The sequence below is a fragment of the Tamandua tetradactyla genome, chromosome 2 (genome assembly GCF_023851605.1).
Source record: "Tamandua tetradactyla isolate mTamTet1 chromosome 2, mTamTet1.pri, whole genome shotgun sequence".
Classification (NCBI taxonomy): domain Eukaryota; kingdom Metazoa; phylum Chordata; class Mammalia; order Pilosa; family Myrmecophagidae; genus Tamandua; species Tamandua tetradactyla.
In genome coordinates, this window is record NC_135328.1 from 52,822,985 (window position 1) to 52,839,888 (window position 16,904).

Consider the following 16,904-nt stretch of genomic DNA (forward strand, 5'->3'; position numbering starts at 1 on the left):
CCCAAAGAGTGGGAGAAAAATCAAAGGTAATGGTGGAATTATACAGAGAAGGTAGGGTTTAACAAATGAGTATGATTGTTGAATCATTATATTGATATTTCTTTTAGTCTCCAGTATCTTAGATTAGCTAGAAGTAAAAACCTAAAATTGTGGAATTGTAACCTATATCAAACTCTGAAATCTGTTCCACAACTAACTGTTGTGATGTACTTTGAAATTTATGGCTTTTTTCCATATGTGGTATTTTTTCACAAAAAAGAAAAAAATTTTTAGTCTCTAGTGTTTTGGAGCAGCTAGAAGGAAAAATCTGAAAAGAACGGCATGATAACCCATAACAAACTCTGAAATCTGTTCTGTAACTACTTGTAGTGTACTTTGAAAATCATGGCTTTTTTTTCTTTTCTTTGTATATATGTTATATTTAACAATAGAAAACACTAAAAATGTATACTTTGCACAAATCCATTCCCAAACTCAATTAGCTTTATTATTAACACCATTTGACAACATATTTCAAACTTTTTTCATCTTTAATTCATGACCTTTTACCAAAACAAGTATTTGTCTCAACCCAATATAGGCTTGGTTTCTGAGATATAAACAGTATACCTTCCTTTTACATTACAGAAATTCTTATTTTCCATGTGTGGAAACACCAAGAAACAAATATTTATTATGTTTGCTACAACTGGACCCTAAGTCATAAAAGATCCACAAATGGGACTACATTTATATATATTTTCTCATACCGTTTTTGACAGCCTAAAATAGCCAAAGAAAAACAATCAAAAGGAAAGAACAGTCTGACATTTGTTCAAATCCCACAACTCTATGAATGCTGCTTTAACTGCTAAAGTTATGTTGGCATTTTTGTAATCAGAATGGTCCTTTTAGCAAAGAGTGTGCTAGTCTAAGACAGGTCTAAGGCTGGAACAAAATATTTGCATGTGTGAACCAAAGAATTAAATTAACGTATTTGGAAGTTTGCAAAGGCTGTTGGTTCATCTTGAGATTAATATGTATTTAATTCTTAATGCTAGTCAATTCTTGGTCTAGATACTTTACAAAATGATTTGAGTTAGTGGAAATTTGGAATTTTATAAACACCTAGAAGACAAGTCCAGTAATCATGATTCAGAAGCAATGTATTTTTTTTTTTTTTTTTTTTTTTTTTTTAAGAGAGAGGGAGGAAGGGAAGGAAAGACAGAGAGAAGGAAGGAAGGATGGAAGGAAGGAAGGGAGGAAGAAAGGGAAACATCTTTAAACATTTTCTTGTTTTATTGTATTTTGTTTGTTTGTTTGTTTTTTACATGGGCTGGGGCCGGGAATCGAACCGAGGTCCTCCGGCATGGCAGGCAAGCACTTTGCCCGCTGAGCCACCGCGGCCCGCCCAGAAGCAATGTATTTTTAATAAGCAAAGTGAAACATGACATCTGAGAGATCTGACTCACTTACCTGAAAGATGTTGGGAATGTGAGTATGGTAATATTCATGCTGCTCATGGTTGAATTTCTGAAGAATCGAAGAGTAATCTGCTTTACTGTCCTCTGCCATTTGGTGACGTATTTGAGCTTGTTGTCGTGCCTTAAGACAAAATATGAGAGCACCCTCATGTTTATGCAGAATAACTGAAAGTCCAGATTTGCAAACTGGGGATTCTGTGGGGGCCAAATTCACTGCAAATGTGTGATACTTAGCAGGTGTTTTTTAAAAAAAATGTTTTGAATTTGAATTTACTTTAGGTAAGGAATGTACATTCTAGTTTGTCACAACCCCCACCATTCTCTATTGTCTTAACTTGGCATGCACTTTCTAGTTTGTCACAAGTGCCACCACTCTATATTGTCTGCATTTGGACAAATTCACATATTCATGCGACTTCGATGGCCCTTATGGGAGCCTCTATTCATAATATATTTATTTTGAAGGGGCGGATCCATCAATTTTTTATTCAATTCTCAGTGGAGTTGATCTAAAAAGGCATTATGAACCACCAACAAAATGGAGTTTTCTAAAACTCTCCTATACTTTAATGAAGCAGTAACTATGGTATCCTCTGTGTCTTTTATGTTCTATTTTATATTTTACTGAATTGCTTTTCTCTCTAAACAAAGCAATAAGAAAAATCAACTCTAAAATTCATATTTTAACCACATATCTAAAAGAAAGAGGCAATGTTGCCAAGTTATGGAATCTATTTTAAAGTTTAGTTAAGACTGCACATAAACTTTAAAGTCATCAACAACGACAAAGGATTATTATAGATTTATATTAGCGCTTTGGAGGTAATTTGATAAATATAATCTCATAAATCTCTATTCTCATAATCTGAGAATAACATGGGGTAACAAAACTAGCCCCTATTGGTTGAAGATATGGCCTGGCCTTAGGTAACTTGGCAAAAACTATATTCAGCCAAAAACACAACAGGAAAGGGCCCTCTTCCAACATAACCAAGGCAACTGTTTTTTTAATTTGTTTTACTAAACCAATTCTACAGAAAATGAAGACCAACGGATGGAAGGGAACAATGAGACAAAGAAGAAATGATGGAGTACTTTGTCTCACTTTCTGTTAGTAACGGTTTTTTAGCATCTCAACACTTGGTATTGGTTTCCTGCCCATGTGATTAGAAACTTGATTCTCACTTCCTCCACATATTTTACTCATACGCATATTGGTGAAAACCCAAGGTAGTGATTTATAATTGCTTCCTTTATTTTCTTCCCTATTCATATGTAAATACTTCCCAAATGAAGGTAACAATATTAATATTGCCAAACTAATTTCCTTATTTCCTAAGGCTTTTTAGTTTCCTAAGGCCTTTAGTATCTTAATACCATTTTATCCACTTCTCATCTACACTGTTTATTTTAGCTGCCACATTGTTCCTCTTTGTAGGTAGCCTATTAACTCCTTTCCTGTCCATATGCTTGGACTTCCTCTTCTTCTTATGTCCGCTTGTAAATACATTAATTTAGGACCTAAAGGGTTAAGTCCCCCAAACCCCTGCTACCCTCAAAGATTCATTCCCTTCCAACATACAGAAGGCTTCCTCTGTTTGAATAATAGCTTTCCCACCTACATGCATTCCATCTGTTCCTCTAGTGCATCAAGTTAAAAATGAAATATTTTTAACTCTTTCAGTTACCTACAGATTCATTATTATTATGGCTTTGTTATAAATATATATATAAAGGAAATTCCCATGAAAGAAGATTTTATATTTCTATAGTATTCTTTGTTTCATTCATAAACCTTCCTCAGAAAAAGTCTCATTCAAAATCCTAGGAGGTTTCTACTTGGTATAGTAACAAGTAATAAGATGGAGGAGTTCCCCCATTCATTTTGGAGAAATGACTCTATTTTAATGAATTTAAAAAACTTTTTAAGTCCTGAAATCCGAATGTTACCATTTTTTACACATTTTACATGAGCAGATAAAAGCTTCCACTCATTCCAAGCATGGGATACTTTACTCCTGAGAACGGGAGCAGCGCACGCAGAGGCGGCCCGGCACCATTTGGATTGAAGCGGCTGTTCCTCTTCATATCAGCTCCTCAGAAGAGTCTAAGGTTTTAGCTTTGGCTCTATCACTGCTTTTCTAAGTATATTAACCCATAATTGTTTAATGATGCCTTTCACACTGTTTACAGCAGTAATCCAGAAATATAACTAGGGACCACTAAATGGAAACTGTGGAAGAAACTGAAATAAGGAATAATGAGTATTTACAATCCAGCCAGAAAAGAGGAAAGTTAGCTGAGTTGAAAAAAATAAACCAAACAATATATAAGGATATGTTTTTACCTTTTATGTTAAAAAGAAGCATTCTCTCTGTGAGTTTTCCTTGAATACAAAAGCTTGGTCATGTGATACAAAAGTCTGACTATTTCTATAGCTGTCAATGTCTCTCTTTCACTGAAAGGAATATAGAAACACTGAAAAGCAGCAAAATATTGTAACACATCAACTTCTGCAGGGCCACAGCAGGAAGACAAGACTGTCTTATTCGCTCAGTCTCAGGACCCAGCTGCTCTGAATTAATATCCACTTTTGAATCCCAGGCGGAGGAATGTAGTAGAACATTGTTCTGATCAAGTTTTACTATGGAAAAATCTATTTTTATTGAGTAAGTTATATTTGTTTCACAACAGAACATAAGAGATTTTTCTCTAAAACTAGTGTTGAGTCAGTTACTCATTATTACAAATATATATTTAAAAATATCTTTTAAAGTATTTTCAAAAACTGAACTGGAGTAGCCAGTCAACAAGCACATATTTTAGGGAGTGTCTTCTAATGACTAGGGCTAAATGAAGACTGTAACTATCACAATTTCTCCTCTCTTCTTAAATCAGTATAAAAATAGCAACAATTATGTCAAGAGATACAGTATTTTCATTAATAAAACAGACCATAATTTCCCATTCTTCTTATGGTAAAAGACACTGAACCTTATAGCAAACATTTCTGGAGGGCAGAAAGAAGTTCAGAGGATTTTTTAAAATGAGTCAGAGTCACAGAATTTAGAGATAATATCAAAAAAATTCCAGACTGACCACAGTTGCCTGAAGCTATAAGTAACAGATATCTTCAAGTAAGCTCTAGACCACTTTCAGTGTCAATCAGAAGGACTGAATTTATATTTTAGAATTTCTTAGACAAACTCCTGGGAATCTCCCCAGATAAATCCAAACAGGCCCAAGTATGTACCATATAAACATGACTTCACTGCTTGCTAATTCTTAACATACTTCATTCTCAGTATCCTCATGAAAGTAAAAATATACTGCCCTAAAAGGTCAGAGGTGCAGTTTCTAAATAAAGCAAACAATATTTTAGAAAACGAACTGCAGCCCTATACTAGTTATTTATTTCCTGTTAAATCCAGTATCACTTTTTCTCTAATATTTCAAAATATTAGGGAGAAAGTAACAACATTGATGACTGAATCTCAATTCTGAAGGTGGACTAAGGAACCTACTTTCACATGGAAAGCATGGTGAGTTTGCTTAGTCTCACATCTTTTTTGAAGACTGCTTATGGCTTTTAAATTTTTAACAAATTGAGCAAATATGGAATGGTTCCATTTAAATATTTACTAAATAAATAAAAATGAAATTTATTAATTTATTTGAATATGACCTAATACCACTCAGAACTTTATACACTGCAGGTTCTTAAACAGTAAACTTTATTATAGCAGCTTTTGGAGTTTTTGGAAAGCCACTTTTTTCCTTTTTTAAAAGGATATAACAAATCATAAATGCCCATCCTTTATTACCAAAACTTTGCGAGAACAATGAGGAATACTTAAAAAGTTATCCCTGGTAGTACAAACACTTTTAAAGTTCTCTGGAGTAGCTACACCTGCAGTATTTGATTTCATTACTATTATAAGATGAGACCAATTGTATTTTAGGAAGGGAAAAGGGACTAAATCTAGATTTCATTCCCTTTCCTCTAATAATTTTCTGTATTGTGCCAGAGATAAGATGCTTAACCTGTGGCAGTTTCATTTAGCCGGCTGAAGGGCCTAGGGACCACTCCTAGAACACAGTCGCAAGGAGTGTGAGGCCAGGGCAAGAAACAAGGCAAGAACGGGTCACTGCTTCAAACTGCCTAAGCCAATGATTTAATATTGTAAAAAAAATTAACATATTAATTTAACAAATCGGTTTATATGGCCTCTCTCTCTATTGCCCTGCCCCCTACCCCCCATTTAAAACATCTGCTTTCTGTAAACAGTTCAAATTTACAGACATGTATGATTTAGAAAGTAAAAGTCGTGGCAAATCTTAATTTCACATCCTGATAATCACTGCTAACAGTAACAGCCTTGAGTTCTTAATTTGTGGGGCAGAAGTTGAGGTTACACAGAGGAGAGGCACAGCAGCCTGTAGCCATTCACTGCAAAGACACACTCTCCCGCAGGAGTTCCCAGAGCAGGGCTGCATTACGTACAATAGAATCATCATATTACAAGGGTCTCCAATTAAAGACTGATAGACTTGGTAAGTCTCAGAAACACCAAGAAACTCCAACCATTAGAGCACCTTGCCTTTCGAACACGGCCAGACAAATGTGAAGCAGCTCAGGTATTTTCACAACATCCAACTGAGATAGGGGCTACGGAATATTATTACTTATTTTCTAAGTATTTTCGGGATCAGGCAAACAGCAAAATGTTGAGAATTCCTGAAAACTCTTAACTGATATACTTGATTCCTCTAGCATTTTTCAGTGATTGGGAGTAAAGAAACCAAACTGGTTTTACCTTGCCTTGGACCCAGCAATTCTAACTTCTGGGAACTTATCCTAATAAAACAATTTAAGTATTCACAAAAGATATCCATCATAGTAAAGCTAATGTTTTGAAACAAATTAAAAGTCCACTAATGTGATTAGTTAAATATGATGTCATATCTTTGATGGACTAATGTAGAGCCTGTAAAAAATTAGGTAAAATAATATTTTAATGACATGGAAAAGTGAAAGCTATATATATACTTTAATTGTAAAAAGTTCTAAACAGTATAGCATAAACCCACTATTTAAAAAATAAAACATTAATAATGATCACTTCTAATGATTAAGCAATATTTTATTTTACCAAAAATATTAGTAAAAGAGACAACTACTAATGCTGAATTCCAGAGACAGTGGAAAATTGAAGAGTTATGGTTTCCCTTGGAGGTCTAGAAAAAAAAGAAAGCTTTGAAAACTTAATGTAGTAGGAGGGATATTAACAAAAGGAGAGATGAAAAAGTTCTTTGTCTGGAGCAGTGTTGTTGTATGATAAATGGCATTGTTTAAATATCCCAGCAAACTGTCCCATCTAGAATATATTTTCAAGCTCAAGACTAAGCATTATTTATAAATTCTTATTCAGACACAGTGCTGTAAGTTTTTGTTGGATACTTCCAGGCTAGCAACTTGCCAAAACAATGAGTCTGTGTTTGATAAGTTTTAAGGGCAGACTAAAATACAAAACAGAAAAACTTCAAAATAAGTTTTAACCAAAGAAATATGCCTGAAATATTTCAGCAATTTCCTACTTTTTTTTTAAACAGTCTTACAACTTTCTAGTCCCTATGCAGATTAGTTTGGTGTACAGTCATTGAAAGAGGAGAATCTGTTGAGTAGCAAATGAGACCTGCATCCCAATCTCACACGGGCCATTCACTTGCTAAATAGTTTTAAGAAAAGGTCTTCTGTTCTCTTATACCCTGATTGCCTTATTTGAAAAGGAGAACTTGAAATATCTATTTACTTAAGGTGAGTGACAATTTCTGTGAAAAAAGAAGCCAAAGCTGATTGTTCATCTTGATGTTGGCACACCTCCAAGGCAGGCTGGTGAAAACAAATTTGATATGAGCTCAGAGGTCTTGGGAAGGTACATACATAAGACAGACTCCAAGACTTGGTGCCTTCCTCCTCCCTGGATTCTCTAATGCATAGTCACTGATAAGACTTTAGTTTTCAGTTGTGGTAGGTTTTTAATTGATTATCCGGTTCCTTTTCTTTTTCCCCCTAAAAAAATAACCTCATCCCAGAATGTGACACAAACAGAATGTATCACGAAGAGCTGAAGATAGCCTGGATTCTGGCTAAAGTTTATGCCCATGTGATCACCATTCTCTACTGCTGTGAGGCTGCTATGAAGAACAGAAATACTTAAAGAATTTTATAAATGCTGATTTAGAAAAGATATGTTCCTTAGAGTAAAAAAAAAAAAAAAAAAAAGTCAAATTACATACTCCAGTGAAAGAAATGAAAATACCATACTTCTATTTTTGAAGAAATGTGAGGTATTTGGTGATGTTAGTAGCTTGCTGTTCATTCTTAGGGCCCAAGCCACAAAAGAAGTCTAATCAGGAATGTTTGATACTAAAAATCTTACATGTTTTTCGGTAATATACCATTGAAGAAACCAATCTAACATGTCTTTCACTTTAACCTCAGTAATAATTTCTCTATTTTAAGTTGGGCAACTCCTTGAGAAATTACTCCCACTGACTAGAGCAGGTGGCTAGGAAGCTGATTTAGTTCTCAGGTTCTGAGAAAAGTCTCTTCTGAGAAACAAAATTTTAAGTCTGTGCCATACTATACTAAGAGTCCCCAAGCCAATAATTAACATAAAAACTGGTTTCCATTTGTCTGGAAAACCTTGCTAGAAGTCACTTCTACGATCCAGCGCTCATATGATTTCCAGAGGAAAAAAACAATCCACGCTGAAGATTAGATCATAAACAAAAAGATAATCATAAAATACGAAAAGAAATAAATCAACATGGCAGTCAACTGATAAAACAGAGGGGAAAAAATGAGCACCTAAAGAACTTGAGCTAAAAGAACGATTTGAAAGAAAATATAAATCAAGAATACTTGAAATGATTAAAGAGATAAAGGTAGTAAGTGAGACCATAAGAAAATAATAAATAGAAAGCAGACATCTGAAAAAGAACAAAACAGAACTGCTAAAAATAAAAAAAAATGCAGATATTGAAATTTTAAAACTCATTAGATGAGTTAAATATATTAGAACAGGAGAATTAATGAAGTTCCTAAGAACGCTATACAAAATGTAATAAATAGAGATAATGAAATGGAATGTATGAAAAAGAAGAGATATGGTGAACAGAATGAGAAGTTTCATACACATCTGAGTCTAGAACCAACAATTTGAGAGAATGGGAGACAGGCAGTATTTGAAGACAGTTAACAATTGAGAATTTCCCCACATTCATGAAAGACACAAATCTTCAGATTTAAGAACCAAAAGGAATCTTAAGCACAGCTAAAAAACAAAAAGATTCTGTACTTTGAGGCATCAGAGCAACGTTAATGTTACAGAACACCAAAGGCAAAGACAAGATCTCAACAATCGGGAAGGTAAGTCAAATAACTTCAAAGGAATGTAATCAAATAGCCAACTTCCCAAGAGGAACAAGTGGCAACAGAATATAATGGAATGGAGAAGCTTAGCCTACCTATAGGTATGCCTAAGAGTTATTTCCTGATGACCTCTTTTGTTGTTCAAATATGGCCTCACTCTTTCTAAGCTCAAGTCTGCAAGTGAAATCATTGCTCTCCCCTCCCCCCCAACATGGGACATGACATTCAGGGGTGAAAGTCTTCCTGGCAGCATAGGAGATGATTCCCAGGGATGAGTTTGGTCCTGGCACCATAAGATCAACAATGCCATCCTGACCAAAAGGGGGAAAAGAAGTAGAACAAATAAGTTATCAGTAGCAGAGAGAGTTCAAATAGAGACGAGAGGCTATTCTGGAGGTTGCTCTTTTTCAAACTTCAGTTAGACCCTGCTACCTATCATAACTTGCCAACCCCCAACCAGGACCATTCCAGCCAATCCTAAAGAATACCTAGGGCAATATATAAGATTCTACAAAGGTTCCATGCACTAGGTAATTTTCTAGAGACTTACAACCTCCAGATGGGTTCCTGGACCAGATAAGTCTTGAAACCTAGAGGGGCCAGCATTTCCAGAACATCTGCTAGTTCTATGTCCCTACCCCTTATTATCGACAGCCTTTCCAACCTGAAAAAGTTAGAAGGGGCAAAGCCCAAATACCCTAAAGAGTGAGAGAAAGATCAAAGGTGATAGTGGAGTTATACAGAGAAAGTAGGGTTTAACAAACGAGTATGACTGCTCAATCATTATGTTGATATTTCTTTTAGTCACCCGTATCTTAGAGCAGCTAGAACTAAAACCCTAAAATTCTAGAAGGAAAAATTTGAGATGATGGTGTGGTAACCCATAGCAAACTCTGGGATCTATCTTTTAACCACTTGTTGAAGAGTGCTTTGAAAACTACTGCTTTTTTCTTTCTCTGCTTTGTATGTTATATTATAATATAAAAAAAAAGTTAAAAAAAAGAGAAGATAATAGCATGATACTTTGGAATATTTAAGAAAAAAGGAACTGTCAGCTTAAAATTCTATACCCAACTAAACTACTACATTAGAGTGAGGACAAAAAAAGATATTTCAGACAAAGAAAGACTATCTACCACTCATAAACCCCTGTCTAAAAAAAATTATGAAAACAGTCTATCAGCCAGAATAAAGGAAATGTAAACCACAAAGGGGGAGATTTGCAAGAAGCAACGACACCTGGTCTGCATTATCACATGGCACCAGCCGTGTGGGTGGATGGTGGATAATCTATTACTATGTGATAGGTTTCCTTACTTCCGGCTTAATCATGAATTTATTGTATAACCCAATTTGGTGTTATACAACCCCTTCAGACATGGCTTGTGATCCCGAATCCAGTTCAGTCCTCACCTTTTCTTATGGGGTCCCTGACACTACGGCCTCATGTCAGTTAATTATTTGTCATCTTGTCCCAACTCACCAGTTTCACTCACGTCTATTAGCTGCCTAATTCTGTAGGCAATATCAGTGGCTAACAGTGAGGCGCTCATTTAATATAATCCAATGAAGTCATTCAGTACACTTGATAAGAATACTGAATTTGAAGCATGGAAAAGTGTTCAACCTGGGCTAAAGCAGAGTTATATTAGGCTTTAGGACCACCCTTTTTAACTATAAAGGGATAAAAGAGTTTTAGAAAGAATTAAAAATCCTTTAGAAAATATAAAACACATTTCCAGTTACAGTTTTTGAGAAGTTCAATAGCATTTCATCAGGATCACATTCATTCCATCATTTGGCATTTAACCTGTTTCATAATCTATTCCATCTCACCTCTCCAGGTAGATCCTACTCAGACAGATCAACATCATTAACATGTTCTCCTCAGTGCCTTGGATGCAGTTCTCCCCATCTCAATCTCTCTCTGCTCCATCTTTCAATTCCTACACACTCTTCATAGTCAAGGCCCAGTTTCTCCTTGAGGAATTTCCCTATAATCTTCAATCCACTCAGGCCTTTTGCAGAAACAGTGTGCATCAGTGCGATTGAGTTCCTACCATTTGCTGATCATTGCACCAGGGGATGTCCCTCATCAATCATTTTTTAACTGCTACTGCACTAATTAGCTTTGCCACACAACTAAGAAAAATATGGTACACTATCCCATTTTCCAACGGACTCAGGTTTTCCTTGTCTCTCCATTGCATCACTATTTGCTCACAGGGTCTTCATGAAAGGTATCTACTGTAACTTGATTGGTGCCACATCCTATTCGTCAATAAATATTTTTGTTGAATGCCTCAATGCTCCGAACGTTCATAAAACAATGTACTGATTAACAGGAGGTTAAGAGGAAGGACCGGAAGGAATGCAGAGAGGATACAAACAGGTAATGATAACATAATAACAGTAACAACCAATTAACTGCCATTTAAAAATTGGCAAGCACGTCAAATTCATCGTGTACGCTATACCCTCACAACTACAGATGAAGAAACCGGCCCAGGGATGAAGTAAACAGACTCAAGCCAGACAATTAGTAAATGGCAGAAACAAGATTTGAATCCATAAGAGCATGGATATACTCTTGGCCATGCTAGACCAGTACTGTCGTGAAAATTAAAAAAATTTATTTATTAAATGAGGGGCCATAAGGAAGCCTTTAGAACAGTATGGGACAAGTAAAAGTGCTAAGTGTTTGAAGCTATACCCACATACATACACATACACAAACACACACAAACACATAAAATATAAAATGTCTCAGGAAATTAATTTTCATCTTCAGATTCAGGGTTTGAGAATGATCTGTCCTTTTACTCCGCTCTATTTAATTTTGCACATTGACAGGTTTGATAAGGATTACGCTTTTAGGAGTACTAAAGCAAAGCTAAGGAAATATTCCCACATCAACATTTTAATGTAAATGAAACAATGTATACTGAAAATATTTTGCGGAAGAGGCTTTTAAAAAATATTTGGGCTTTATATTAATTTACTTTTGGTGGGAACCTTCCCCACCCTCTCCTCATACACATTTCTGATATTAAATAGTATCATGATGTTGACTTTCCTGTTTATTTTTTCTCTCTTTTTTTGTATGCTGTATGGCATGGTCAGATTTCATTATTTTTCCATGTAAGTATCCTGTTATTGTAGCACCATTTGTTGAATTTTTATTTGTTTGTTTGTTTTTTAGGAAGTGCATAGCCCAGGAATCGAACCTGGGTCTCCTACATGGCAGGTGAGAATTCTACCACTGAGCTACTCTTGCACCCCTCAGATTATTTTTAGATGTAGATTTAACCAAATTCCATTTTTGGTGTGAAGACTATTTACTTCAAAAACAAACAAGTGAAAATTAAATGTAACAATATAAAGACAATAGCAATTGCTACTAAGAGAACCACAACTTGGAGTTATATACAATTTTAAGAGTACTTTCATGCGAATTTTTTTTTTTTTAAAACATGGGCAGGCACTAGGAATAAAACCCGGGTCTCCGGCATGCCAGGCAAGAACTCTGCCTACTGAGCCACCGTGGCCCTATGTGAAATATTTAACCATAATAAATGATGTTATGTTCTAACCTTCCTATGACACAAATTCATTTTTAATGGTACAACTAAAATTGGGTATCACACAGCCTCTTTTTTTAAAAATTTCATCCTGGTAATAATACTCTTTTTCTTTTCCTTTTACCTTTTTTTTGCATGGGTAGGCACGGGGAATTGAACCCAGGTCTCCAGCATGACAGGTGAGAACACTGCCTGCTGAGCCACTGTGGCCTGCCTGCCCAATACTCAGTTTTAATAAGAGTCAAAGTTATGTCCTGTTTCCAAATACAAAATATTTACTCCACATCTAGTTTCCATTAAATTTCATTTCCTATGTGTAGTCTCAAAAGAGGAAAACATATCCATTATTGCTTCGGACAAATATTAAGAATCAAAACCATCTACATTCAGGATGTTCATTTAATATAGGAATACTAAGAAACAAAGTAAACAAAATAAAAGCTCCAGAGATATGACTGTTTACAGAATCATATAAATAAGAGAATAACAAAATATCAGTTTTAGAATCTTACATTTGAAACTTGATACACTTTTTAAAGAATAGGTATAGCAAAAATATTAATATTCTAACATTTACTTTAAAACTCTACAGTTTTCTCTCATTTTAAATAAAAAGAATTTTAAACTGAAAGATCAAGCTGCTCTTGCAAGTTTATTTCCTGCATTCAAACAACCCACTTCCTCTTAAAAAAAAAAAAAGCTTTCTAAATTGTTACTGTGAACAATTCCTCCAGATAGCCAGTCAGACATTTTATATGAAACATATTTCATATGACACAGACATTTTTTATATGAAGCATTAAAGCTATTAATATGTTCAATAAAGATGGCAATCTAGCAGTTATAGCAACGGCAAATAGAAAGTTTAATTGTACAATTCCTTATACGTACAATAACTAAAGTAGTCATCTTGCTAGAGACTGTTTCCCCAAATGGTAAAAAAATTTAACACTCTGCTACTCAGAGGGTTTCAGTTAGATCAGATCTAATCCTGCCTCCACTTTTATAGAGTTGGTAGCACCGATTCTGACTAAATAAAACTTTCTAAACTACTAAATTTCATTTATTTCCTTGAGATAAGAAACTGAAAATTATCCAAATTAAATTCCTTCATTCTAGCTTAAAATTAGTAAAGAATCTTTACTATGATTTTATTTTCCCTTTAAAATAATTACGTAATACATGATAGATATAAAAGTGTCTATGTACCTTTTATTGTAATTATAATATATAAAATTTCACCTTCTATCACACATTTCTTAGAATTCTACATTAATTTAGAAATGAATTGGGATTTCCTATACTTTACAACAGGGACATCTATATAGAATGGAACGGTAATGTTCAAAGTCAAATAATTTTAGAACTCATTTCACACAAAAATGGAATGCAAACTCCAGAAGAAACTGATACACTGTACTAAATCCTCATGGTCAGGATTTTAAGTTAACACCAAATTGGGTTATACAATAAATTCATGATTAACCTGGAAGTAAGGAAACCTATCACATCGTATGGAGAACTCTTCAGTCTAGTCAACATGCAGAATTGCAATTAAGTTGAATGAAGAAACCAAGTTAACTGTTTTGTGGAAAACAACTGCCCATAAAATAGACTCTAGCAGTAAAAAAATCATACAAGTTAAATGAAACTAGACCTATAAAGAAGAAATGGATACTGGAGTTTAAAAAATACAACTTGAATGTTCTAACAATTCCTGCAGCTTTTTGTAATCACTAACTGCAGTTTCTGTTAAACAATATCCTATTTTGCATTTAGAAATTATGTAAGAGCCAACAGTCACAAGGCAAGGGTGAATTAGAGAAAGGGAATTATTCATTGCTTGACATGGATGAACTCAGTTTGATGCATGCATTTAGAAAACACTGTTCTCTCTGTTCAGAAATATTAGTTCACATTCCATTCATTTTGATAACCTTTTCCTTTTTCATCCCAACACTGGCTAACCAACTGCAGCACTATCAGAACAGAAAGATTAGGTACTGCCTCCCATTCAAGTTTGTCTAAGTGACAAACCCTAATTTTGGAGTCTTTGTCACCCAAATGCCATTGAGTTGTTTAGGGGGTAAATGGGAAAATTCACAGTACAGTAAACCACATATAAGAAGAAAACAAAAGGTAAGTTCCTTAAAGTCAAGGATTGTGTGATTATATTTTGGTATCTGTGGCATCCCCATACCTTACTTACCATTTGATACACAATGAATAATGGGTGAGGGAATGAACGAGAACATCTCACAATTTAGGAACTCTGTCAAGTTAGGCGCTTTTAAAATGAGAATAAAACCATAAGGTTATGATCTCATTCGAATTCACTCGAGTCAAAATAACTTGGGGGTAACTCTTTTTGGGGAAGTGAAAAGAGACAAATTCAGAATACAGTTGGATAAAAACTGTACTGAGCAGAAGCAAACTTCAAGAAAATTAAATTGTTAGCAACATTTTTATAAAATAAATGGCTACTTAGAATTCTGATTCCTGTCTTCAAGAAACAATCCCCAAACTAAATAGAGCTTGATATCCTGAATCCATTAAAAATGTAGACTACTGCCTTCTTCTCCAGGACATAGCCACTACTCTAACACCACAAAAAATAATCAGTTGCTCAAGGTGACAGTGAACAAAGGTTCTTTAGCATATATCAATTCTGATGGTGCTGGTTATCTGAAGCCCCAGAAGTAACTGGTTCTCCGTACTAGTAAGTATGATCCCTAAAACTAGTGACTTGGAAATGATCATATTCTGGTTATCTAGGCCTTTAATAGCAATGAAGAACCTTCTAAAATAATAAAAAAAATCACCCACAAATCAAGGGAAAGATTTTTTAACAGGATACAAAAAGTATTAACCATAAAATAAAAGATTAGTAAATTGAACTTCATTAAAATTGAGAACTTCTATCCTTCAAATGAAGCCAGACAGAAAAGCACACTGCATATACACAGTCACATTCAGAATATGTAAAGCAATCCTACAAATAAGAACAAAAATTTATTTTTTAAACTGGCAAAAGTCTTGGATACTTCACAAACGACAGACAATGGCATATGAAAATATGCTCAACAAAATTTTTCATGCAGGAAATAAAATGCAAATTCAGACCCAACAACAAGATTTCACTCCACCCAATGTTGGATTAATATTCAGTTAAATGCTCATTAAAATGAGGATGAGGAGCAACTGACAAAAGAGTGTCCACTGGTATGACCACTTAGGCAAACTCTTTGACAGCATCTACAAAGCCAAACATACACCTATGACCCAGAAATTCTTCTAGCTATATACCCAAAAAACCTGAGAAACCATGGCCACCAAAGAAACATATATAAGGATGTTCATAGCACTTTTATTCTTAATACTCCAAAACTGGAAACAGCACAGATTTCCATCAAAGGAGAATGGATCAACAAATTGTGATATATCTATACAATGCAATACCACACAGTAATTTAAAATGAACAACACCAACCACTACTATATGCAGCAAAAGTATAAACTGCACAAACAAAATGCTAAAATAACATAAGCCAGACACAAAAGAATATGTATTGTACAATTCATTTGTATAAAGTGCAGAAACAGACAAAACTAATATTTGATAGATGCCAGACTACTGTTAGCTTTGGGGAAGATTCAAGGAAGCCTGCTGGGATGCTATTTGGGTAGTAGTTATATGACTTCATATATAGGTAAAAATTTACTGAGCTGTATGCTTAAAATGAGGTCACTTTATTGTATCTAAATTACACCTCTGAGGAGGGCCTGGGATTGGAGATGTTAAACGGTAAAGAATACTTTAGCCTTATCCTCCAAGTTTTAATTTTTTTTTATAGTAGAATCCTGTATTTTAAAAGAAAATCCTAAATTTGAATAAAATATGTTTTTTTCCTTGTTTCCTTGCAGTCTTTTGCCTTCACAATATGACAAAATACATAATAAGGAATATCTTTTCCTCTTCATTAAAAGGGATTAAAAACAAACAAAGAATCTGCTTTTACCCTCAATTTAAAAAACACTAGATCACAAGCCATGACATTTTTCATATTTCAACATATATCTGGCTTATATTCCAACACGGATTAGTTTTTTTATAAACCCAGACAAATTTCCTAAACACTCAAGTTAGTTTTTTTTCTTTTAAATTAAAGGACCTCATTCTTTCTTATCTTATTTTATTTATTAAACATACCAACATACAAACACAAACATTCTTACCATATCATTGTTCCATTTTACATACATAATCAGTAATTCACAATATCATCACATAGTTGTATATTCATCATCATGATCATTTCTCAGAACATTTGCATCAATTCAGAAAAAGAAATAAAAAGGAAACAGAAAAAATTCATACATACCATACCCTTTACCCCTCCCTTCCATTGATCACTAGCATTT

General features: G+C 34.4%; 1 protein-coding gene across 20 annotated transcripts in view; it reads right to left on the reverse strand.

The window, feature by feature from the left end:
• Window positions 1-16,904, reverse strand: part of FNBP1 (formin binding protein 1) — a 152,825-nt gene that overhangs the window by 40,377 nt on the left and 95,544 nt on the right. For all 20 annotated transcript variants that reach the window (XM_077147100.1, XM_077147098.1, XM_077147097.1 and 17 more), the window contains one exon: window positions 1,456-1,584. In XM_077147100.1, coding sequence (XP_077003215.1) covers window positions 1,456-1,584 — 129 coding nt within the window. The remainder of the gene's footprint in view (window positions 1-1,455; window positions 1,585-16,904) is intronic.